Raw genomic sequence first — 25,931 nt, forward strand, 5'->3', positions numbered from 1 at the left:
AAAAAAAAAAAAAAAAAAAAAAAAAAAAAAAGTCTGGGGAGGCCCAGCCAGGAGGGTGTGGAGCTAGGCAACAGCTAAAATCTTGTAACAGCTGGGTGTGTCAGGAGGCTAAGGCAGGAGGACTGCCTCAAGTTAAAAGAAAAAGCCTGGGCCTCATCACAAGTTCAAGGCCGGCCTGAACTACAAAACAAGACCCTGTCCAAAATAAAAAGTATGAATAGAATAGAGTAACCTCCACTCCCACCCAAGGTCCTCTAGTCTTGCTGGTCCCACCTGATTCATCTTGTCAAAGTCCAAGGAAGGCCGCAGACGTCGGGGGTCCTCCTCGTGGCGCCGCTTGATCCCAGTTTTGCGTGCATCCAGATCACAAGGCTGTGAACGGCTTCGGGGAAGGTTGCGGAGACCTCGAGGTCGCCAGGGCAGCTCTGGGGAGGATGCTGGGGAGCTCCGAGCAGAGGGCAAGAAGCAGCTTGCCTGTGGACCCAGGCTGGGTGACAGGGAGAAGCGACGCTGGGGTGGACAAGGTGATAGGGACTCAGCATCGCTCTCCCAGGAGCCACTTTGAGGGGAGGTGGCGCAGGGTCGAGAAGAATCTTGGGCCAGGGCCAGGCTGAAGAAAGGAGGGCTGTAGGGTCTGTGGGCTGGGGCACATTGAGAAGAGGCACTGGGAGCTTGGAGGAACCTGAGGCTGGAGACCCGCTTCGGGGGGCTCTGGTGAGGCACCTGCGGCCCACCCCCTCCGCCACTGCCCCGGTGCTTGATGGGAGTCCACAGCTTGGAGGGGGCGGGCCGCCACACCGGCTGCCAGCGAGACAGGTCCACGGGCACTGAAAGTGAGCGGCAGTGCCTCTTGGATGGAGGAGCAGGGGGCACAGGAAGCTTCTCTGGGTCTGGGGGCTCAGGGCTTAGGACTTGGGAAAGGGGCAGCTCCTGTGGGGAGCTTCCCCGACTAGGTGGTCTGAGGTGCAGGCTCAAGCCTGAGGGGTGGTAGCTGAAGCTGAGGCTGTCCTGGAACTCAGCACAGGAACAGTGGGAAAGGCCCCTCCAGGAAGCACCTTCTGGAAAAGTAAAAAATATTAATAATAGCTAATTTTTTCTTTTGAGACAGGGTCTCACTATGTAGTTTGGGCTGAACTTGGAAGCACTATATAGCGCAGGCTGGCCTTGAATGCGTGGAATTATAGGCATGTGCGACCACAACCAGCATTAGCTTTTCTTTTTTTTTTTTTAAACAGTTTATGTGCCAGACAATGTACTGAGTACTTCCTGTGGTTTCCCAAAAACCTCCTTGAGGCAGGTAGTATGATTATCCCCATTTCATAGAGAAGGAAAGTTCCCAACTTGCTCCAAATCATATAGAAATCAATAACCAAAGCAAGATTCAAACTCAGTCTTCTGAGGCCAAGATAGGTTTCTATGCTACACTGCCTCCATTGTGAGCAATCACTCGGAGTCAAAAACTTATTTCATATCTGGCCTACCACTCCCTCTCATAGGTAAAACAAGTCAAGAGAAACAAATATGTCTGTTGAGTACCCTGCTCATCTCCTCATTCCATTCTACCTGGCACTATCTGCTTTTTCCATTCTCCTATGTTAAGAAGACCAAGACAGGAATCAGAGCTGCCAAAAAGAAAGAGGTGATCAAGCAGGTAAGAGGTCACTGTAATCCACAGGGAGGGTAAAAAGGGTGGGGAAGGCCTCTGATACTGGAACCTGTGTTTTGGGAACCCTAAGACTTTGTGCTACTCATGTTCCTTTGTGTCTGGCCACCCACATACTCTGGTTCCTTTCTCTTAGGCTTCTCTTAAAGCCAAACAGATGGGGAAGCAAGGGAAAGAAGGGGAAATGTGCTAAAAGAAATGATTCTCATTTACTGTATTCCAACCAAAATTGGGACTTCAGGGAGATAGCTCACTAAGGGACAAAGAGCCTACTCCAAGCCCCACTGGCTAACTGGCTGGAATTCTGCAGGGGCTGGATATTTGGAACAAATGACAAGTATATGAAGTCAGACCCAATACTGATAAAATTCACACCTAACTCTGTTTGGTCAATAGTCCTTTCTCCTATTAACCTCCAAGGGGGCAGAGCTCATGGGTCCTTATGGCACAACACTCGACACTCAGCAAATATTTAATAAACAGCAGGAAGACACTGAATGAAGATGCTTATGACAACTCACTTCCTTTGTCAGGTATTCCAGAAAAAAGAAAACAAGATGCAGAACAGCCCAGAAGCATAGCTTAGGGAGTTCTAGTTGTATAGTACTTATGCCTACAATCATAGGCCCTTTGATTAATTCACTGTCTATAAATTTACACTTCAGGTATATTTTCATATGTGAAAAATGACCTATTTACTATTCACTATAGTTTTATGTAGTGGAGACTAAAAATAAATACACATAATAGGAGAATGGTTAATTAAACTAGTTCATCTATCCATTCAGTCTAAGAATATGAAGCCGTATTAAAGACAGAAATGCTCAGCATACTGACAGGGAAAGATCTCCTGGATGCATTAAGTTTTTTAAAAAAGGTATAGGCTAGGCGTGGAAATGCACACGTACCTGTAATCCCAGCACTTAGGAGGCTGAGGCAGGAGGATCACCATGAGCTCAAGACCAGCCTGAGCAACATAGTAAGTTCAAGGCCAGCCTGAATTACATGGCATAACCTGTCTCAAAATAAAATGAAAGAGGGCTGGGGATTTAGCTCAGTGGTGCTGCCACCTGCCTCGCAAGCACAAGGACCCAAGTTTGATCCTGGGCACCAAAAATAAATAAACAAACGAAACAAAACAAAAGCATAGAATAACATACAATATAAAACATTTTATATTATAAAAGTGGGAATAAGAATAAATACGTTGGAGGCTGGGGATTTAGCTCAGTGGTACCATGCTTGCCTCGCAAGCGCAAGATCCTGAGTTCGATCTCTAGTACAAAAAAATAATAATAAATGTTATATTTCTTTCTATTTATATAAAGGAATTCAGGTTCGACATACAAGAAACTAGTAACAGGAGTTACTTTTTTGTTTTTTGAGTGCAGGGTTCAAACGCAGGACCTCACACATGCAAGCCAAGCACTCTACCACTGGGCCCAGATCCAGCAGTTATTTTCAGGGAGGCATTAAGTGCTCAGTAGATAAGGGGCAAGAGAAGAATTTTACAGTATAACATTTTTGTTATTTTAAAATTTTTGAACCATGTAAATATATTATATATATTCCAAAAAATTCAAAAAAATTCCAAAAATTCTCAATTAGAAAAGTCTATATAAGGTCAAATAAAAATAAACACACTTTATAACATATTCTGGGACAGTAATATGGAAACAAGGGTGACCTTAGAAAGTGACCCTCTGGCAATAAGTGTCTAGAGCTAGACTAGTTAATTCTGGTCACTGGTAGCCAATGTGAGAAATGTACACACACACACACACACACACACAACCTTACCAGACACAAGCTGGAAAGGGTTCCCACAGTTGGAGATGTCTGCATGATCAGGCAAAGGCTAAGAGAGAGAAAGAAAATGTCCATGAGGATTCAGGTTCAGGACATACTGAGATTTCTAAGAGCCCTCTCCAACTTTTCCCTGCAATTCATGGGTTCCAGGGGTGTTAGAGTTTCCTACGTGTTCTCCTCCTACTGTTTTCCCAAAATTAGTGAGTAAAACAATCCATATCTTCCAATACCTTAAACCCTTCTCCACCCACGTTTTGATGGCTTTTCTCTATCAGTGGAAAAACCCCTGACCCCTTCCTTTTGGGCTGGGTTGTGAGCGTTTAGTGGGCTCTTCCATTACAAGTACAATGATTCATACAACACAGAACAAGGGTAAAATAGTAGCAACAAACAGCCTCAGAAAAAAGGGGAAAGGGGTCATGGAGAAGCAGGAAGACTGGTCTTTTACCAGACTGATGCTGAAGCGTGTGCATTTCAGCTCATCCAGAGTCTGCTTCTGTAGCTGCTCAGTGATCAGAGTTATCATGATTCTCCCCAGGATCTGACTTGCACACTTTGGAGCAAATGATGGATGTCTTCCCTGTTGTTCTTCCAGACCTCACTCGTGAGCCGTCTTCTGCCACTGCAGCACCATTCTAGCACCATTGGGACTTCCCTCTCCAGTCATGCCTGCTGAGTCTGCCAATTACAGAGGGACCAGCCCCAAGTGACATTAGAGATGCACCTAGTCCAGAGATGGAAAATGCATGGCATACACACCACAGCACACCTATGCCAGGCCTCTGGCAGACATCATTAATTGATCATAGCTCTTTTCTGCTAAACCTAAACACAGCCTCAAAAACCTTCTGAACTTGGCACTCCAGATATCCAGTAAACTGAACTGGACTTGGCAAGCAAACTGAAACCTATTTACTCCTAACATGACTCATGCTCTGCTTTCTACCTGGAATACCAGCACCACTAAGAAAATAGCTCAAGTGAGAGAGAGAGCAATGCCCAAATCGTTATTTCCATCCTGATTGGCCTGATACTTTATCTTCTAGGTAGAAGTCAAGAGGTATTCCTCTTCTAAAATATAGAAATAAAGTACAGGAGGAGCAATGATTATAGGTATGACTTCTTTCTGCATCAGAAAGACCAGACTAGCTGGGGATGGTGGTGCAAGCCTGTAATCTTAGCACTTGGGAGGCTAAGACAGGATGATCACTGAGAGTTCAAGGATAGCCTGAACTACATAGTGAGTTCAAGGCCAGCCTGAAGTATATAAGGATGCCCTGTCACAAACAAAACAGACAGGATTTTATATCCTCCTATATAGCCTTAACAGTTGATATAGTTGGGTTTGTTTTTTTTGAGACAGGGTCTCACTATGTAGTTGAGGCTGACAAGGAACTCACTCTATAGTCCAGGCTGGTCTCGAATTCACAGTGATCCTCCTGTGAATTCACAGCCTCCCCAGTGCTGGGATTACAGGCATGCACCACCACGCCCAGCTAGTATTATTTTTCAATAAATATTATGAATAGGGGTCAGGGATTTAGCTCAGTGATTCCAATGACTGCCTCAAAAGTGCAAGGGCCTAAGTTCGATCCCCGGTACCAAAATAAAATTTCAAAAAATAGAAAATAAATATTATGAATTGGCTGGGATTTAGTTCAGTGGCACCATGCCTACCTCCCAAGCACAAGGTCATGAGTTCAATCCTGGGTACCAAAAAAACAAAACCCAAAAACAAATACGAATATGAATATAAAATAAGAAGCTGGGCACGGTGATATACACTTGTAATCCAGCACTCTAGAAGGCTGAAGCAAGAAGATAACTAGTTCAAGTCCAGCCTAGGTGACTTAGAAATTGTCTCAAAATTAAAAATTACAAAAAGGGAGCTGAGGGGTAGCTCAGTGGTAGAACATTTGCCTAGCATGTGTAGGATCTGGAGTTTAATTCTCAGCACTCACAGAAAAAAATTAATAGGCATCTAACAAATCTGTCACTTGTTTGTGCTCTACATGGTGGTGCACACCTGTAATCCCAGCACTTGGGAGGCTGAGGCAGGGGGATCACTGTGAGTTCAAGACCAGCCTGGGTTACCTAGTGAGTTCCAGGTCAGTCTCAATTACATAATGAGACCCTGTCTCAAACACCCCCCCCAAAGCAATAAAAGGACTGAGGATTTAGCTTAGTGGCACCATGCCTGCCTCACAAGCACAAGGTCCTGAGTTTGACCCCGGTTCCACAAAAAAAATAAATAAATAAATAAATAAAATAAGCAAAATAAAATAAAATAAAGGGAGGACGGGATTTAGCTAGGCTGGGATTTAGCTCAGTGGCACCATGCCTGCCTACAAGCTCAAAGTCCTCAGTTCAATCCCTGGTACCACAAAATAAATAAATAAATAAATAAATAAATAAATAAATAAATAAATAAATAAATAAATAAAATAAAGGGCCAGGATGTAGCTTAGCAGCATAGTGCCTGCTGAAAAGCACAAGACCAAGTTCAAGTCCCAGTAACAGAAAAATAAAAATAAGGGCTGGGATGTAGCTCGGTATGTAGCCCTGGGTTGAATCCTTGGTATTGAGAAAAAGACAAGAAAATAAAGAAATGGTCAGGATAATTTATTGCATTTCAACTCTACAGATATTAAAAATAACTCTGTGACTTCATTCAACTTAGGTATCAGGCTGATTTGACAAAAAGAACATGGATATAACTAATCAAGATTCTTTTTCCCCAGGATTCAGAAGCCTGAGGCAGGAGGATCACAAGTTCAAGGCTAGCCTGGGCCACACACACAGGGAGTTCAGGACAGACTTCACAGTAAGACCCTGTCATGAAAAAAAATCTTTCTCTTAGCTACTTTCTGATAGCAGTAAGCTCTTATCAGACATCAGTTGCCTTAGGGGCCTTGCTCAAGGACAAAGGGGAAGTTAAGGCAGGGTCTTGGACTGTTCAAACTATTTCCAGAAATTACTATCAGGTAGATAGCTCACCAGAGAGTTTATGTAGCATCAGCAAGTAGAATGATTAGAATGATCAATCAAGAAACTAAAGTCTTAATCCAATCTGCTGAGAGTTTTGGTTAATCACTTAACAAATCCTCAGTTTATCCTTATGTAAAATGGGCACAGTAATCTTTATCTGTCACAGGAATGAATTAACATGAAATTTCAGTGTATAAAAGCATACAAATAGCCTGTGAAAGTCAAGAGTACACACAGACATCTGTTTCTCATCCCTCCTGTTTGTTGCTCTTCAAAGCCTCGGTAATGCCAGCAGCAATGATATCATTAAGATGAAGAAAGCAACAGGGTCTGTCTTTCTGTCTGCATGCCACTCTCCCTCACTGGCTCACCAAAGGAAGGGAGCCTGGGATGGCTCTTCTTTCTGAGACCTTGTGGGCAGATCACCCTTTACAGTAAAGGGAATTATCTCTACTCTATGCCCACCGCAGAGGGAGGCCAAAAGGTAGAGCAAAGAAATACACTTGGATGTATTTGGAGTTCTTTGGAAGAAAGGTACAGAAGTCAATCATCATTATAGTTAACTATCATTTTCACGCATAGTTATTACTACCACCCTGAACAAAGTTCCAGCTTCCTGAGAGCTCCTATAAGCTGCTTCCCCTATGTTTTTATGGGAGAAGCTAAAGTTTTTATCACTTCTGCTCCTGGTTCCTTAACTCTGCCCTCAAAGATGAACCAGACAGGGAACCTAACTGCAGGCTTTTATCCTAGAGAGACCCCAGGCCTCAGGCTGCCCAGCCATGAGGAGCAAGGAGTGAAACAAACTCTTTCAAGCTTTTCATGAGGCATTTGGACAAACAGCAAACTCCTAGCCCTCTCTAAAATTAAGTGAAGAGAGGGATTTTGTGTTTTTCTGTATTTTAATTGTTGGGATGTGGCCACACACAGCCGTAATTGGAACAATGCAACTACCACTACACAACTGATACTCTCAGCCTGAGTTTCCTAAAACAGGCCAGAAAGGGGGAACAGAACGGAAGCCATAAGGAATCAAACCAGGACACAAAAGAAGGCAAACCAGCTCTGCGAGGGGCCTCCTCTTTCTCAAGCAGGCATTGAAAAAAGTGTTAAGAAGCCCTCTCTAGCCGCCTTCCTTCCCCTTCCATTTTGTGTATCTGAGGGTAGAGACAGCCCTAAACATTCACTTAACAAGTTAAAACTTCTCAGCTTAACAATTGGCACAGGGTTCAGCCCTTCAGAGTGCAGCAGGCCGCTAGGCCTAACTCTCAGTCCAGGCTCTCACTCCAGCACAAGCTCCCTAAAATAAGGATTTGATCCCCTCTTCGTGTCCTATTGGATGGCAGTAAACCTGACACTCGTGTTTCAGGGATGCTGAGGTTGTGTTGAAACCTGGACAACCCGGGATCAAGTCAGGCCAAGGGAGAGGAGAGCTCCAAGCCCCCTAGGGACCTTCCCCTCAGGTCCTAGCCAGACCTCTGGGGGAGACTGAAGGAAAACATGAAGGAGGCAGGAAGGTGCAAGAGCAGGTAAGTGGAGACCTGAATGCTCTTCCTCCATAGGTCCTGGTGTGGACAGGGGTGACAAGTGGAGAGCACCCCTCCCCCCACTCCCATGAAGAAGCAAACGACTAGGCCCCCTCCAATCTTCAATCTCTCCCTCTGTGGCCCTGCCTGTCCCCGCGGGGTGGGGCATGGGGCTTCCGCTGCCCCCCCCGGGGGGTGCCAGGGCTCGCTCAGGAGGAACTGTCGCTCGCCTCTTCCTACTCCTGTTCTATCACGGGGCCGCGGGAAGCGAACTCAGGACGCAGGATGGGGAGGGTCTGGGACTTAGCCTCCCCCACCCCTCCCCCACCTGTTTCTGTGCTCTCCCCGCGGAGACGGCCTTCGAGGCCTGACCGCGCGGGCTACTGCGCTGGGGGATGGGAAAGAGAAGGGAGGGACAGCCGAGATGCCCGCCCCAAGGCCCCAGCGCCACCTGCCCTCCGCCACCTACCGCGGCTCCTCCAGCTCCCAGGGCCGCGGCCAGAGCAGCTCTGAGCGCTCCGTTCGCCCCACGGTGCCCTTAAAAGGCGCCGGCGCAAACCAACAGGCCACTGAGGAGAGTAGGGGGATCTCTCCGGTTCGCAGAATCCCTGTGAACCGCCCGCTGAAGTCCAAACCCTGTGCCGTTTGCCTCTTAAAGTCTTCCCAGTATAGCTCTGTCGAGATCGCGCGTGGCGCCTTGGTTTAGGGACGGAGTGGTTCCGCCCCTGGCGAGTCACCCCTCCAAATGATCGCAGAAAGTGGACTGACCCAGTTAGAGGCATATCTTGGAACTCACGGGGGAGGTCATGTCGGACGAAGGTAAACAAAGCCATTATCCCCGCTTTTCATCCCTACATCGACCCAGATGCAGGCCCTTACTCCATCAAGGCCGCTTAATAGAGTCATCTACTGTGTCTCTCACCCGCTCTCCGGTTCGGAGCGACAGGGACATCTTTCTGAAAGAATCCCCCTTCCCCCAACAAAGGACCGGTCCGCGGCGTGGAGACTGCTGGGAAATGTAGTCCAAGCGCCGGTTAGGGCCTGCTCTGAGTCCCCGGAGCCCCTCTTCAGCTGCTGAATCTGGTCGAACCTTATAAACCCAGCGCTTATAACAGTTACGGGGGCGTGCCCACTTGGTTCTGTAATTTCACCCTCACCCAGAACAATTGTAAAGCTGAGGGGGGCCCAGGGCTGTGCACTGTCTCTCCTCCCTCCACCCCCCCATCAGGATGAGGTAATGGGATTGTGATTATGACATCATAGACGGTTCAGTTGCTTGCGCGGGGTGGGGGGTACGGTGGTTACAGTTGGACCACCGTTGTTAAGACAGAAAGGAAGGGAGGAGAAGGACGGATGGGCAAACGATGTTGACGGCACTATATTTCCTCTTCGGGAAAGGGAAACCACCTTTTTATTGAGTCTTCACCACTGCTACCATCTCCCACCTCAGCCAAAGTTCAATTCCTTTTTAAAGAGATGGAATGTAGACTTAAGTAGGTGAAGAAATTAGGTAGTTTCTGGCTCCTCTGTAAACACGAGTCTCAGCATCAGAGAGACAAAAAAGAAGAAAGAAAAAGGAGAGGTTTTAAACAATGCCATCACGTTGTGATCTCTTTGTAAAGCACAGTTTTAGGGTTTCTTTTTTTCTTGTCTTTCTTTTTAATTGTTCGGAAAGTATTAACATAAGTGACTTCATTATCACATTTAGCAGCAAAGTCCCCTGAAAGACATGTTTTATCTAAATATTTTCTGCCCTATCCAAATCTGGGATAGGTGAATTGCTGTCTTCCTCGCTGAGTCTGGGAGAGCAGGAAATTGGATCCACCAAATCTGCAAACTGAAAGAGAAAGGAAAAGTAAGGTATTTTTTAAAATGGGCCAGGTGTGGTGGTGTGCATCTGTAATCCCAGCACTCTGGAGGCTGAGGCAGGAGAATCACCAAGAAGAGTTCAAAGCCTGCCTGAAATACATAGTGAGTCCTGTCTCAAAAAAAAAAAAAAAAAAAAAAAAAAAAGAAAAGAAAAGAAAAGAAAAGAAAAAAAAAGAAAGAGAAAGAAATGAGAGTGAAGATTTATTTTTCACTGCAGTTTCCTCTTAGTAAAGAGAAAGAGCAGAGCCACAGACCATGATGTGTAGGTGAAATGGTTTCCATTTCAGTGATGGCAAACCTTTTAGAGCTTTCAAAGATACAAACAGCCCGATGTAGCATATGCGTCACAGGCTCACCACCACAATTAAAGTTTAACCATACATATTATGTGCCAGGCATCATGTGGCATATTTTTAAGAAATATATTTATTTTTGCCTACAAACAAAAACTATCTCCTTATTTGCCAACTGAAACTGCCAAAGAGGTTAAATGACTGGCTATTTGATAGTTTATATTAAAAAGTCTGAGACTTTTTTTTAAAGTCTCAGACTCAAGGCTTGCTTTTCACACTAGGCTGCTTCTCTTTTATTACTAATCATGCTTTCTAAAGTTGTTGAGTTAAAAAAGTTAAGTTGGCATTGGCTCATTTGCAAAAACAAAGGAAGAAAGACAAAAATCTGCAAAACAAATTTAAAACAACACTGCAAGTCAGGTTTTAGGACTCATTTAAAAGGAAATTTATACTTCCTTTCATCACGACCGAAATAGCTAGGGGTGGGGATTTAGCTCAGTGTTGCCACTGCCTGCCTTGCAAGCACAAGGACCTGAGTTTGATCCCTAGTACCCCCAAAAAAAGACTAAAATAGCTTCACAGATGAAGGGATAAAGAAAGGATCATACACATACAACACACACACACACACACACACACACACACACACACACACACAAAACAGGGTACTGCTCAGCCATAAATAGGGATACATTTCTTATTTGTAGGAAAATGGATGGATAAGACCATAATTCTGAGTGAAATAAATCAGACACAGAAGGTTAAATATCATGTTTTTTCTTATATGAGAAACCCAAAATAGAAATAATTTAGAAGCCAAGAGTAGTGGCACACACCTGTAATCCCAGCGCTTGGGAGGCTGAGGCAAGAGGATCCCTGTGAGTTCAAGGCCAGCCTGAGCTACCTAGTGAGTTCAGGGGCAGCTTAAACTACAAAACCAGAAAAAAAAAAAAAAAAGCTACAAAGCAAGATCTTGTCTCAAAAAAATAAAATAAAATAATGCAAAAAATAAAAGCAATAGTAGGAAAAAGGAAGGTAGACCTTGTGGAGGTGGGAAGGGGGTCTTTCGGGAAGGGCTGGGAGAGGAATAAAAATGATCAAATTTAATGTGTATAAGTATATGCCAATTTCCCAAGATGAATTACTATGTATTGCAAACATATACTAATAAGAAAAAGTAAAATAGCCTCTGTGCAGTGCCATGATGCATGTCTGTAGTACCAGCACTTGGGAGGCTGAGGTAGATCACAAGTTAGGGGCCAAGGGCTGGGGATTTAGCTCAGTGGTTCCGCTGCCTGCTTTGCAAGCTCTAGGTCCCAAGTTCGAGTTCAGGTATAAAAAAAAAAAAAAAAAAAAAAAAGTTAGGGGCCAGCCTAAACAATTTAGGAGAGCCTTAAAAAGTAGGAAAGATTGGGAAGGTAGCTCAATGCTAGAGTGCTTGCCTAGCATGTATGAAGCCCTAGATGCAATGTCCAGTACTGCCAAATATAGCCTCAAAGTGCAGCCCAACACTCCTGCCCATAATTAAATATGTTTTTGCCACTTTGAGCTCTTTTTTTTTTTTTTTGAGATAGGGTTTTGCTATGTAGTTCAGGCTGGCCTTGAACTTGCACCAATCCTCTTGCCTCAGCCTCCTGAGTGCTGGCTCTACAGGCATGCACTGAGCTCTCAATTTTTAAAATTCATGTCCTTCCACTTTTTCCTGCTGCTCCCTCTTTATTCTTTTGTTCTTGGGCCACTTCTTTGAATGCCATCTTAATTGTCCCCCAGTGAGTCAGACCCATCTATGACCCTGCTCCAGTGGCTTTCAGTGTAATATACTACCTTGGCCCCCTTCTGGCCTTCGTCCAGATTTTCTGAGGGCTGCAGGGCCTGGAGTCAGTCATCCAGTAGGCCATCGGGAGAGGGAGAATCCATGGGTTCTAAGAGACTCTCCTTTTGCTGCCTAGGGAGGCAGTGGAGTCAGAGAGCATGTACTCACACAGCCCCTCCCTTTTTACTCAATAAAAGCCAAACCTCTGCAAAGTAGAGAGAGGTGGGACTCAGCCACTACTTATAAAGGGAACCCAAAATTGTAAACACACCTTTCGGCCCCCCTGCCCTGAAGAGGCTGGCTGGGGGGGTTCCCAGGTATGTAGGGCTCTTCTCCACTGCCTGATCTGAGCATCCCAGGAACGACGGCTGTATCTCCTGTTCTTGTTTGGTGTTTGAGGGTGAAGCCCTGGTTGTCCCTGTGCTCTGGAAGCAACAAATATAGGTCACCTTGAGGTCAAAGCAAAGGGACATGGCTCACCACATCACAGTGAATCGGGCACTTAAAATAGGGATTACCCAGGAAAGATGGGTCAATTCAACAAAAAAAGTGAACCTTCAAGTCAGATTATACTCCGAATTTCCCACTTCCCTAGCAGTCTTGCTTCTGGAAAGGGTAAGTCAGCTACATTACACCACCTTCAGAAGTCATACATAAGACAGTGTTTGACATACGGTACAATACGTTCTACTCTTTGATATGTTTGGTTTTATATATGCATGTACACTCACGTATCAATCAAGTGTGCTGCAGTTAGCAATGACAGCTGGAAGTATGGGGCCATGGGAAATAAGTTTGGAAAGAAAACAGCCTCATCAGGAACCATAGATAGAGCTGTGAAACATTTTATGGGCCAAGTATGACTCTTCTACTGGAGAAATACCTTCAAAACTTATGTTGGAGACTACTAGATTGTGAGAGAACTAGTAATGCTGCAGCTCTGTTGGAGCACTTGGACTCTCGTGTCTTCCCATCACCTGACATGGACCGGAGCCACTTGGTTGACGTGCTTGTGACCATCCAAAAATGCACTCACTTGGGGACCTGCTGCAGAAAGCACTGGTAACCAGGTGTACATCTGCCATAATCTATCTGTTTTTGCCGCCGCTGCAAGACATCTTCATCTGTCTCTACTTCCCACCTGCAGGGAAGAACGTTGTACCCCATGAAGAGTGATTATAGTCACCAAAGCAGAGATCAACCCTTTCACGCTCCCTTTACCTTCAGACTGACTTGCAAACTTACCTGGCATGACAAGGCTCTGTGCTGACTGCCACAGTTACAGTTTCTCTCCCAGAGGACAAAGACTCTTCGTGCACCTCCTTTCCGGGGAAACAATTTCCACAGATTAAAAGGGAATTAGGATAAACACCGGCTGATTATACTGCACCTCTCAGCCACTGTCGCTAACAAGATCCTGACATCAGATAAAGGCTGTATTTCTGACTTGTTCCTCAAAGTGTGGTCTGCAAGCCATTGTTGGTATGGGTAGCATCTACTGGTCTTGAAAATACTGGGCCTCGGTTTAGACCTGTTGAATGAATTTTAGGAGTTTGCATTTTAAGGGACTTCCAAAGTTTTTTTGTTTTGTTTTTTGATACCGGGGATTGGCCTCAGGTCCTTGTGCTTGTGAGGCAGGCGGCAGAACCAGTGAGCTAAATCCCTGGCCCTAAAGTTATTTTAAACATTTTTTTTTTGAAATTCCAGTACAAGGGATTGACAGGGTCCTTGAACTGGGCACATTCTCAGCCCCCCTCCCCCACTTTTTTTTTTTTTGTACCAGGGATCAGACTCAGGACCTGGCACTTGGTAGGCAGGCAGCAGCACCACTGAGCTAAATCCCCAGCCCTTCCCAACTTTTTTTGAGACAGGGTTTCACTAGGTCACTCAATTGCCCAGGCTGAGCTTGAATCTATGATCCTCTTGCCTGGGATTACAGGCATGTGCCACTACACCTGGCTATTTTAAACATTTTAATTATGAAAATTTTCAGATATACATTGAAGTAAAGAGTATAAGCTGGACCAGTTCATGTACCTATAATCCCAGCTACTTGGAAAGCTGAGGCAGGAGCCTCAAGTTAGAGGCAACATAGTGAGACCCTACCTTTTGTTGTTTTGAGACTGGGTCTTGCTATGTAGTTCAGACTGACTTTGAACTCACCATGTAGCCCAGGCTGGCCTCAAGCTTGCAGTGATCCTCCTGCCTCAGCCTCCCAAGTGCTGGGATTCCAGGTGTGGGCCACCATGACCCCATCTTAAAAAAGCAAGAGGAGGGGGAGAGGCATTGATATCAGCTGGAAACTTCAGAAATGCATTGGCCAAAATCCAGAGCTATTGAATCATAACCAATATTTTAACAGGATCTACAAGTGGTTGATATCCACATCAAATTTTTTGTGGTGTCAGAGATTAAACTCAGGGCCCCTTCCAGGCTAGGCAAGCACTCTACCAGTGGAATATACCCCCAGCCTGTACATGACACCCTGCCACCCAACCACTGCCCAACTTCCACGGCCAGTTTTGTTTCATCTATACCCACCCTGACCCTCACAGGGCTAATTTATTAATTTTTCTGGTACTGGGGATTGAACCCAGGATCTTCACACTGAGCTACCTCCACAGCCACTTTTTTATTTCTTATTTTGACACAGGGTCTCGCTAAATCACTGAATTGCCCAGGCTGGGCTCAGACTTGCAGCTCTTCTGCCTCAGCCTCCCAGAATGCCAGGATCGCAGGTGTGCCCAACAATGCCTGGGTCTCACAGGATTATTTAAAAGCAAATATCTGACATTAAGAACGTCTAGGGATAGCTGGACAAAGTGGCACATACCTGTAATCCCTGCACTTGGGAGTCTGAGGCAGGAGAATCACCAGGAGTTTAGAGTTTGAGACCAGCCTGGATGGCATAATGAGACCCTGTATCAAAAAATACACAGAAAGGTCTAGGGCTGAGGGTGTAGCTTAGTGGTAGATCACTTGCCTTACATGCCCTTGTCTCTGTTGGAGTCCCAGACAGTACTGCAAAACATACCAAAGAATTTCACATTATCAATGTTCTAATTTCTTCCTTTTTTTTTTTTTTTGGTACCGGGGTTCGAACTCGGGTCCTTGTGCTTGTAAGGCAGGCGGCGGAACCACTGAGCTAAACCCCCAGCCCTCCAATGTTCTACTTTCCATAAACACCTAAAGTCTGAGATTCTCCCAACCTTGGTAAGAAGTAAATTAAGATGCCAAAGGGCCGGGGATTTAGCTCAGTGGCACCGTGCCTACCTCGCAAGCACAAGGTCCTGAGTTCGATCCCCGATACAAAAAGAAAGAAAGAAAAAAAAAAGATACTGGGCATAGTGCATGCCTGTAACCCCAACTACTCAGGAGGCTGAGACAGAAGAATCACAAGTTCGAGGCCAGCCTGGCTAATGTAGCGAAACTCTTGTCTCAAAATAAAAAAGAAGAGCCTGAGTTTAGCTCAGTAGTAGAGCGCCCCGGGTTTCAACCCCTAGAATTGCAAAAAATACACGAAGAGGTGATACAACTCTGTTACTGCTCGTGCAAAAGTAGTTCTTTTTACCCACATAGCAGCGTCTCTGAGATGTTGCACACTAAAAGGACAATGAGCAGGAAACCTCTTGGAAGGGCCAACGCCACTCAGCGAAAACCCGCACACCTGTCACGCACTAACACCTGACCCGCCGGCGGAAAATCATCCATCCCAGGCCGAAGGCTGGCAACATTAAAGAGAAACGACACGAGAATAAAGCAAGCAAAAAGAAACACTTCCACTCAAAATATTCTCTCCTAGTATTGTCCTAGCGAACAGTCGTCTCTGGCGAGGAGCAATTTAAATCTCCCGGCGTTTTTGCAGCTGAGGGAATTGACAAGACGGGAAGGGTGTGGCGATTGGCCAGAGGGAGAGCCAATGGGCCGTCGGTGGGGGAGAGGCTAACCCTGGAAGGCCAATAGCCATCCTGCTTTGACGCCGAGGCGGAACAAGTGCCCCTTCCAAAGCAAGTACATTCCCCCAGGTGATATACACGCCTGCCGATTGGCCGTAAGGGCCTCGAGCCGTGCTTGGCGATTGGCTAACGTAGCTATAGGCTAGCGGGGATAGGATGTTGGAACAGCGGAAGATTTGAATGGTCAACCCTGTGGCTGTTGGTATTGCACGACTGTCGAGAGAAGCAGAGTTGTAGCCTCTTTAACTGACTCTTTTCCTCAGATTTTCATTTCATTTGCTGTGTCCAGTCCCTTCCCACTTTCCTTTCTTTCCAAAGGCTAATGCAACCCCAAACTTACAAGGTAAGTCTGCAATAGTCTCGGCTACGAAATCGCCGAGATTTCCTCGCTGTAGTGATCAGAGGGTTCAAATGGGGTTCATTGTGAGTTAGAAAATTGAATTTCTTCCAGTCAGGGGTGTCAAGCTCTGTGGCTCCGAACAAGTGAAAGTTCTTTCTTCATTCTGTCTTTAAAGACCTGAAGTTTTTTCCTCCAGGTGTTCAGGTGTTAAAAGGCCGAGCCACTAGGGGAAGCGCAATTTAACCTTCAGACCAGGTTGTGATTCGTTTTGGGGGGATGCCCCTCCTCCATGACGATTTGCTTGGCTAGAAAAGGTGGAGGGAGTTGGAAAAGCCAATGGTCTGAGGTGCTTTTCTCGGGTTTTGTTTTTTCATGGTGAGGACTCGGAGACCTTGTCTACAGAACTCTTCTTGTCCACGAGAGGGGGAACCTCTGGCCCAGGACCCAGTTTTAGGTCCAATCAGAAGAAGATATTATACCAGCTTCTGGAACGAAGTGCTTCCTTTAGCATCTGTCGAGATTTCCCTAGATCTCCAGTGGACGGATTCCTCAGTGATTCTGCAAACCTAAGCATTTTGTGCGGGTTAACCCATTTTTATTTTCACATCTTATCTCCTTTGCTTTCTAAACAGGTTTGTTTAATTATCCCAGATCAGGCTATAAGTCTCAGCTCTGCCCTTGACTGTGTGACCGTTCTGAGTCTAGTCTAGGATCTTTCTGTGAAATAGAAATAATCTCTTCCTCTCTAACTAGGATAGTTTTTTGAGACAGGGCCGTACTGTGCAGTTCAGGCTGCCTTGAACTCACTATGTAGCCCAGACTGGCCTCAAACTCGCGGTGATGCGCCTGCCTCACCCACAGGTGTGCACCACTACACCCTTCTGAGGATGGGAGCTTTTTCTTAATCCATCCTGAACTACTACCAAAAACCAATTAGAATTATTTGGATACTGTTTAGATATTGTGATAGTCATGGAGAGGTATTTCAAATGAATATTACAGCAGCTACCTGATCTTTGCTCTTTTAGGATAGTATACCCTAATGGGTATATTATTATGTCTCAGAGGAGCCCCAAAATGTCACCTCGATCTTTCAAATCTTAGCGATGGGGAGATGTCTGCAACTCAGTTTACCACTTCTGCATATCCTGATGAAACAGGTAGTGAAAGGCTTCAAAGGATAGATAACTTCTTTTCATAAGGTCTCACTATGTAGCCCAGCCTTGCCTTGAACTCAGAATCCTCCTGTCTCAGCCTTGGAGTGTAGGGATCACAGTTTGTGCCATCATGCCCAGGTTGACATAGGTAAATCCCGTTGTTTTTGTTTTGTTTTGTTTTGTTTTTTTGCTTTAGTGGGTATTGAGCCCAGGGGTTTTTCACTGAGCTTTGTCTTTGTTTTTGTTTTTTGTTTTTTGTTTTTCCTTTTGAGACAGCTTCTGTTAAATTGTCTGCGCTGGTCTCAAATATGCAGTCCTAGGGCTGGGGATTTAGCTCAGTGGTTCCACCACCTGCCTCGAAAGCACAAGGACCCGAGTTCGATCCCTGGTACCAAAAAACAAACAAATCAAATATGCAGTCCTGCTGCCTCAGCTTTCCAGAGTGTTGAGATTACAGGTGTGTGCTACCATGCCCAGCTGTCCTATAAATTCTCATTTCCATGAAATTATATCTTCTTCCCTGGTACTTTGCTCTATGAAATGGATGATACTTGTCAAAAGGCTTTGTAGAGGACAGGGGATTTAGCTCAGTGGTTCTGCTGCCTGCCTCGCCAGTGCAAGGTCCCAAGTTCAATCCCCAGTACTAAAAAAAAAAAAAAAAAAAAAAAAAAAAAAAAAAAAAAAAAAAAAAAAAAAAAAAAAAAAAAGGCTTTGTGTTCAAGAGCTTTTGAAATTAAGAAGTCCTACTAGTAATGAAGAAAATCAAAGGAGAAAATAGGACACATGGAATACAACAAACTGCTTTTTGATTCTTCATATCTGATTGCAGGTCACTTGAATTCATTAGGATCTCAGGAAAGACAGTTAGCTGGGATCTAAGTCCTATTGCTAAATGAGCCCCATACTGGGGCATTTGGCACTGATCACAGATTTTTATCCTATGCAGACTTTTTGGATAAAAAACTTTTTTTCTTTCTTTTTGTGGGTTGTTTTTTGGTTTTTGGTTTTTTTTGAGACAAGTTCTCACTGTAATGTAGGCTGATTTTGAACTCACTATGTAGCCTAGGCTCACCTGGAACTCAAGATCCTCCTGCCTCAGCATCTCAAGTACTGGGATTTATACCTGTGAGCCACCACACTCAGCTCTAAAACATTTCATGTTGAGTATAAGTGTTCAAAACCTAGATCCTTAAAAAACACCACCAACAACAACAACCCCTAGAACCTAATTTTGAACAGCTTTTATGTTTTTCAGGTCTAAATAGTGGTATGACATCGGATGAGCTCGGTGGCACAGGGCTGTAATCTCAGCACACGGGAAACTGAGGCAGGAGAGAGGATTGCCCTGAGTTAGAGGCCTGAGCTACATAGTGAGATCTTGTCTCCAAAAACAAAACAAAGAGAAGTGAAGACTATTCATTTTAGCCATCACATATTCAGAATTATCCTTAAAAAGTGAAGGAAAGTGTTATTCTGGATTTATGTGTAGGCTTTGATTCTCATGTGAAAATTGCTTTCAAAAGTGCAGGGTGGGGCTGGGAGTTTGGCTCAGTGGTTCTGATGCCTGCCTCGAAAGCGCGTGCCCCAAAAGCATATGGACCCAAGTTCGATCCCCAGTACCAAAATAAATAAATAAATAAATAAGAAATTGTCAAGATTTTTTTTTTAAAGTGCAGGTGTAGGGTCTGGGATGAGTGGACTCTGGTTGCTGATTACTTTACCAGCTGTGACTGACATGTTTCTTCATTTCATTGGACATCAGTTGCTTTTTCTTCTTTTTTTTTTGAAAGAGGGTCTTACTATGCAGTCCAGGCTGGCCTTGAACTCACAGTGATCAGTGAGCCTCCTACCTCAGCCTACTGAGTGCTGGGATTACCAGTGTGTGCTACCATGCCCAACTGAACTTCAGTTTTTCTACTAATATACTAACGTGGAGATAATGCGAATGCAAAGATTTAACAAAAATGTGTATCCAGCACATACCAGTCACTGTAAAATGTTAATAAACTGAAATCCTAAAAGATTGCCAGGGAATACTCAAAGGATAAAAACAACTGTGTCTCAATAAGATGTAAGACAGGGTAGGAGTGTATCTCAGTGGTAGGGCACTTGTTTAGCACTATAGGGCCTGGATTCAGTATCTAGCAACACACGCACACGCACACGCACACACACACACGCATGCAGGTACACACACAAAAAATATTTAAGAGAAACTTACTCATCTTTGGTGACATCTATTCTATATATGTGGTTTTGTGGGTGAAATGAGTGCCTTTCCCCCCAGAATGTCACTTGAGTATTGATATTTACCACAGAGAAGACATTACATATTGTTATTAAAAGAGACATATTGACTAGGACTAGGGTTCCTAGAATGAAAGGAAGGAGAAGCTGGAATGGCCCAACACAGAGAATCAGAATTACCTTTAAAGGATGAAGGAAAATGTTACAGTGTGCTTATGGGACTGGTGGTTTGTTTTAATCTGCAGAAATCATTGCCAGCCCCTGATGAAAAGCAGCTCAGTGAGTAGCTCCTCTTTTTTTTGGGTTTGGGTTTGTTTCTCAGGTGGGAGGCAGAGGGTTTCCAGCTCACCCATGGCCCAAGAATGGTGGATGTTTTCAGCAAATACTGTCTTTTAGGCACAGCTTCTCTGCAGCACTCCGAATACTTTGGACCATGGCCACAGAACGAAAGATATAATGTGTAGCTTATCTGCAAACAAAGATGTGAGTATTTAATGGAAACCTAGATATATTAGTTTTATTCCTTTGATTGAAGCATCTCATTGGTGTCTGTGTGAGACCGAGAGCTATTCATACATTAGTATGCTAGACAAGAAAAGTTGTTTTTTCTTAAGATTTAAACCTCGGCCAGGTGTGGTGCTACATGCTTGTAATTCCAGCACTCTGGAGGCTGAGGCAGGAGGATTATGGTGGAGTTTGAAGCCAACCTGAAGTATATAGTGAGACTCTGTTTTAAAAAACAAAATATAGGGACCGAGGATTTAGCTCAGTGGTACCACCACCTGCCTTGCAAGCACAAGGACCTGAGTTCAATTCCTGCTACCAAAACCCAAAAAAAAACCCAAAAGACAAAATATAGAGCCAGGCGTGGTGGTGCACACCTGTAATCCTGGCACTGGGAGGCTTTAGGCAGGAAGATCATTTAGAGTTCAAGGTCATCCTGATTTACATAGTGAGACTGTCTAAAAAAAACCTGAAATAAGAAAATTAATTAATTAATTAAACCTAATATAGACAACTACATTTTAAAAAAAAAGAAGGAAACCTACTTTTGAGTCCTCCAAAGCATATTATTATTTTTACTCATGTTCAGTTGATTGGCAATTTTTTCTTTTTTCTTTTTTTTTTTTTTTGGTTTTTTGAGACAGGGTCTCACTATGTAGTTGAGACTGACCTGGAACTCACTATGTAGCCCAGGCTGGTCTTGAACTCACCGTGATCCTCCTGCCTTAGCCTCCTGAGTGCTGGGATTACAGGTATGTGACACCATGCCCGGCCAGTTGATTTGAGTTAAGGGCAAAAATTGATATGTGCTGAGCTGGGTGAGCATTCCTCTCTCAGATTTTTTTTTCTGTACTGGAATTTGAACTTGGACCTTGTGCTTTCAATTTTCTTTTTAAACTTTTGGTGTAAGATTGGACCCAGGGCCTCACTCATGGCTAAATATAGGCTCTATGACTGAATTCTGCCCTCAGCTCCAAATGTAGATGTCTCAATTTGTTCTTTTCGCCTAGCCAAGCTGTCTAGTCACTGTTCTGGGGAAGCTATGGTCTCTCTTTTCTCTTTTTTGAGATTGGGTGTCACCAGATTGCCTAGAATGGCTTTGAATATGATGCTCAGCCTTCAGGTGTGTGCCACTGCCCCTGGCCATGGTCTTTTTTGAGTGTGGTACTTGAAAACAGCACCTCAGACATGTTATGCAGATACTCTCATACTGAGCTATGTCCCACTTTTTTTTTTTTTTTTTTTTTGGTACCAGGGATCAAACTCGGGTCCTCGCCCTTGTGAGGCAGGTGGTGGAACCATTGAGCTAAATCCCTGGTCCCTGTTTTTAATTTTTGTTTTTAGGATCTCATTAAATTGCCTAAGCTGGCCTTGAGTTGTTTTTTTTGTTGTTGTTTTTGTTTTTTGAGACAGGGTCTCACTATGTAGTTGAGGCTGACCTGGAACTCACTATGTAGTCCAGGCTGGTCTCGAACTCACAACTCACTGTAATCCTCCTGCCTCAGCCTGCTGAGTGCTGGGATTACAGGTGTGAGCCACCATGTCCGGCCTGAGTTTTTGGTGCTCTAGCCTTAGTCCTCTTAGTAGCTAGGATTGCAGGCATGCACCGCCCCACCTGTCTCTGTGGTCCTTTCTATCTAAGCCTTAGGTCATCCTTCACTTCAAATTGAAACTGGCCTCTACTGAGCCACCTAATCACTATGATAGTTCTCTAATTCCCTGAACGAAGCCTCTTTTCTGGCTATCTTTTCTTCTTCTTTACCTTCCATCTCTTCTCCCAGTCAGTTTGCATAAAAGAAAGATAGCTGCTCTTCTTTTCTTGCATTGCTAAAGATATGCTCATGTTTTGGGCTGTTCTAATCAGTTTTTTATTGATTTAATACTGTCCTTTCCCTTTATCACTCTGTGTGTGTGGTCCTGGGTTTGAACTCCTGGCCTTTGAATATCCCAAGCCCCTTTTTTATTTTGAAACAGGGTCTCACTAAGTTGCACAGGGTGGCCTCAAACTTGGGATCCTCTTGTGTCAGCCTTCTAAGTAGCTAAGATTACAAAGATGCAGCTATAATCATTTTTTTTTCTTTCAGTTCTGGGGGTCAAACTCAGGACCTTGCCCTTGTGAGGTAGGCGTGGCACCACTGAGCTAAATCCCTGGCCCCTCTAACCACTTTTTGTTTGTTTTTTCAGACAGAGTCTCACATGCAGTTGATACTGACCTGGAACTCACTTTGTAGCCCAGGCTGGTCTCAAACTCACAGCGATCCTCCTGCCTCAGCCTCCTGAGTGCTGGGATTACAGGCGTGCGTGACCACAACCGGCTTCATAACCACTTTTTAAAGTCTCACCATCCCTCTCAAGTATGCCATGTCCCCCACCTTTTTGCTTGTGATCATTAAATTAATATCTTGTAAAGCAAGTCTCTGTACAAAGCAAGTCTCTATACTGCACATCAAATCCACACTATTATTTCTATCTTCAGGGTATACATTTAACTGGTACATTTAATGCATTTCATGAGCATTATTCATAGTTTGGTTAGGTGAAATGTTTTTGACGGGGCCTGCTAACACATCTCTTCCTCCAGCCTTTCATTTTTTTTTTCAGCTTTAATTGAATTTATTGGTACATTCTAGGTATACAGTACAGTTACATTCATCATTGAGATCTTGTACCTTTACATGACAGGTCCTGGTTCTCATTTTTTCCCCTTGTCCCTGCCCTCCCTTCACCCCCTCCTCCCCTCCCCATCTACAAACACTTTATTTCCATCGTTTCATCATCTCACATTGTTTTCTTTTCCCTCGTTTATTATTATTATTATTTTTTAATGTAGGAGGACAACACTCTGGAGGCCTTGAAGTGGCAGGCACCCAGAACCAGAAACCTGAGGTTTCAAAAAAGACCAGGAGGACCTTTTTTTTTGCGGGGGGTTTGAGACAGGGTCTCACTATGTGGTTGAGACTGACCTGGAACTCACTATGTAGCCCAGGCTGGTCTCAAACTCGTAGCGATCCTCCTGCCTCAGCCTCCTGAATGCTGGGATTACAGGTGTGCACCACCATGCCAGGCATGACTTTGTTCCATTCTCAGGTATATACACAAAAGAATTGAACACTGGAACTAAACATATATAGGAATGTTATTTGCAACATTACAATCAGTACTGGTAGAGTCAGGGGCCAGGAATTTAGCTCAGTGGTTCTGCAGTCTGCCTCTCAGGTGCAAGGTCCTGAGTTTGATCCCCAGTACAAAAAAAAAAAAAGGTAGAGTTGGGCGTGGTGGTGTAGAGGCAGGAGGATTCCCATGGTTTTACAGAATGAGACTCTTAATCTAAAAAAAAAAAAAAGTCAGTAGATAAAAACAACCCAAGTATCAAACTCAGGTTTGATTTGATTTGGTTTGGTTTTAGTTTGAGACAGGGTCTCATTCTGTAGTTCAGGATATCCTTGAGCTCACTGTGTAGCCTAGGCTTAAACTCATAGCAATCCTCCTGCCTCAGCCTCCCAAACTGGGATTACAGATACGTGCCACTATGCCCAGCTAGCTGTAGTTATTTTTTTGCATACTTTTTTTTTTTTTTTGGCACTGAGGATCAAACTTGGGACCTTGCACCTGTGAGGCAGGTGGCGGAACCACTGAGCTAAATCCTGGCCCTTACCTTTTTTTTTTTCCTTATCTTTTTCATAATTGCCATTATAATAGGTGTGATGTGGTATCCCCTTATAGTTTTTATTTGCATTTCCCTGGTGATAAGTAATGATGAACATTTTTGCATATATCAGTTGGATATTTGTTTTTTTGTTTGTTTTTTTTTTTGGTACTGGGGATCGAACTCAGGCCCTTGTGTTTGCGAGGCAGGCAGCAGAACCACTGAGCCAAATCCCCAGCCCACAGTTATTTGTTTTTTTATTTGGGGACCAGGGATCAAACTTGAGACCTTGCGCTTGCAAGGCAGACACCGTGCTACTGAGCTAATCCCCGGCCCAGTTGGCTACTTTTTAATTAATTTATTAATTAATTAATTTATTTATTTATTTGGACCGGGGATTAAACTCAGGTCCTCCCCAGCCCACAGCTGGCTACTTTTTAATGTTGTTTTTTTGTTTGTTTTTTGCTTTTTTGGTGGGGGGTGGGGTATTGGGGACAAACTCGGGCCTTTGCACTTGAAAGGCAGGCGCCGAACCACTGAGCTAAATCCCAAGCCCTGTTTATTTTTGTTTTTGAGACAGGGTCTGGTTAGGTAGTTCAGGCTGGCCTGAATTTAGTGATCCTCCTGTCTCAGCCACCCCAGTGCTGGGATTACAGGCATGTGCCACCAAACCTGGCTCAGTTGGCTATTTCTGTGTCTTTTGAGAAATGTTTGCTTAGGTCCTTTAAGTTTTTTGTTTGTTTGTTTTCACTGCTGGGGATCAAACCACCCAGGGCCTCCTTCATGCTGGGCAAGCATTCTACCACTGTCCTATGCCTCTGGGCCTTTTGGCCACTTTTGCCTGCTTTTGATTAAGTTACTGTATTTGGGGTTTTGGGGGGTTTTTGGCTGTTGAGTTCAGTTCTAATCTATGTCTCTCTTCACTCTAAAATGTTTTCTTTGCTGCACAGAGCTTTTTAGTTTTATGCCATGCTATGTGTTTATTTTTGCTCTTGTTGCTTGGGAGAATCTATCAATTATTGAGAGATGGATTTTTGTCCTTTGTCTTATTGATATGGTATATTGCATTAACTGATTTTCAGATATTAAACCAACCTAGCTTTCCTGTGATAAATCCTTCCTGGTCATGTTATATAATCCTTTTTTGCATTCTGTTTGTTAGTGTTTTGTTAATATCTTTCTGCTCAGACTGCCTGATATTCTGTCTCTCTTAGATGTTTTTACCTTAGAGAAGTCCATAAGTGTGATAACTACTATTAAAGTAAAATTTTGATGTTCTTATATTCTCTTTCTTTCTTGTTAGTGTTTTTTTCATTGGGGGGGGGGGGGCTGGGGATTAAACTCAGGGCCTTGTGCTTGCCAGGCAGACATGGTGCCACTGAGCGAAATCCCCAGCCCCTCTTGTTAGTGCTTTTTTGTTTTTTGTTTTTTGTTTTTTTGTTTTTTTGGTACTGGGGATTGAACTTGGGACCTTGTGCTTACAAGGCGGGTGGTGGAACCGCTGAGCTAAATCCCCGTCCCTCGTTAGTGTTTCTGAGACAGGAACTTGCTATGTAGCTAGGTTGGCCTTGAATACACACCAGTCCTCTTGCCTCAGCCTCCTGAATGGTGGGATTATAGGTATCCACCACTGTGCCAGGCTTTGATGTATATATATGTTTTGTATTTTTTTTTTTTTTTTTTTTTTTGGTACGGGGGATTGAACTCAGGTCCTTGTGCTTGCAAGGCAAGCGGCAGAACCACTGAGCTAAATCCCTGGCCTTTTTTATGTATATTTTTGCAGATTATCTATCTATCGACTATATTGTTGTTTATTTGTTTCAGTGTTGGAAATCAAACCTAGGGCCTTGTGTATGCTAGGCAAGTGCGCTTATCACTGAGCTACATCCTAGCCCTGTTCATGTGGTTTTTTGTTGTTGTTTTTGGTACAGGGATTAAACTGGGGACCTTGGGCTTGTGAAGCAGGCTGCAGAACAACTGAGCTAAATCCCTGGCTCCCTGTTAATGTTTTTCTTTGGGGGGGGTTGAGATAGGGCCTCACTATGTAGTTGAGACCGATCTGGAACTCACTGTGTAGCTCAGGCTGGTCTCAAACTCACAGTGATCCTCCCCTCAGCCTC

The 25,931-nt window shown here is 44.2% G+C and overlaps 3 protein-coding genes across 5 annotated transcripts in view; 1 reads left to right on the forward strand and 2 right to left on the reverse strand.

Moving 5' to 3' along the window:
• Positions 1–8,986, reverse strand: part of Fam53c (family with sequence similarity 53 member C) — a 13,650-nt gene extending 4,664 nt beyond the window's left edge. Inside the window, exons 1-4 of one of the 3 annotated variants that reach the window (XM_010613776.2) lie at positions 8,909–8,986; positions 3,921–4,150; positions 3,464–3,521; positions 274–1,058 (exon numbers count right to left, since the gene is read on the reverse strand). In XM_010613776.2, the coding sequence (XP_010612078.1) occupies positions 274–1,058; positions 3,464–3,521; positions 3,921–3,998 (921 nt within the window). In that variant the 5' untranslated portion in view covers positions 3,999–4,150; positions 8,909–8,986. Of the gene's footprint in view, positions 1–273; positions 1,059–3,463; positions 3,522–3,920; positions 4,151–8,455; positions 8,837–8,908 lie in introns of those variants that run through there. The other 2 variants (XM_033767305.1, XM_010613775.3) reach the window with 2 other exon arrangements.
• The window catches only part of Cdc25c (cell division cycle 25C), a 25,454-nt gene continuing 7,933 nt past the window's right edge, over positions 8,411–25,931 (forward strand). Inside the window, 11 exon segments of the mRNA XM_033765617.1 lie at positions 8,411–8,581; positions 8,659–8,692; positions 8,695–8,724; positions 8,727–8,805; positions 16,604–16,840; positions 17,323–17,417; positions 18,244–18,281; positions 19,484–19,485; positions 19,907–19,940; positions 20,058–20,144; positions 22,996–23,091. Of these exon segments, the coding sequence (XP_033621508.1) occupies positions 8,411–8,581; positions 8,659–8,692; positions 8,695–8,724; positions 8,727–8,805; positions 16,604–16,840; positions 17,323–17,417; positions 18,244–18,281; positions 19,484–19,485; positions 19,907–19,940; positions 20,058–20,144; positions 22,996–23,091 (903 nt within the window).
• LOC117287298 (oocyte-specific histone RNA stem-loop-binding protein 2-like) lies at positions 9,747–15,818 on the reverse strand. The gene is made up of 5 exons (XM_033767308.1): positions 15,533–15,818; positions 13,207–13,283; positions 12,998–13,102; positions 11,973–12,386; positions 9,747–9,823 (listed from the first exon to the last, which is right to left on the reverse strand). The coding sequence occupies exons 1-4, from the start codon at positions 15,536–15,538 to the stop codon at positions 12,191–12,193; spliced, it is 384 nt and encodes a 127-aa protein (XP_033623199.1). The 5' UTR covers positions 15,539–15,818; the 3' UTR covers positions 9,747–9,823; positions 11,973–12,190.

This window comes from Fukomys damarensis, unplaced genomic scaffold (genome assembly GCF_012274545.1).
Source record: "Fukomys damarensis isolate Sample0158 unplaced genomic scaffold, DMR_v1.0_HiC HiC_scaffold_3, whole genome shotgun sequence".
Classification (NCBI taxonomy): Eukaryota; Metazoa; Chordata; class Mammalia; order Rodentia; family Bathyergidae; genus Fukomys; species Fukomys damarensis.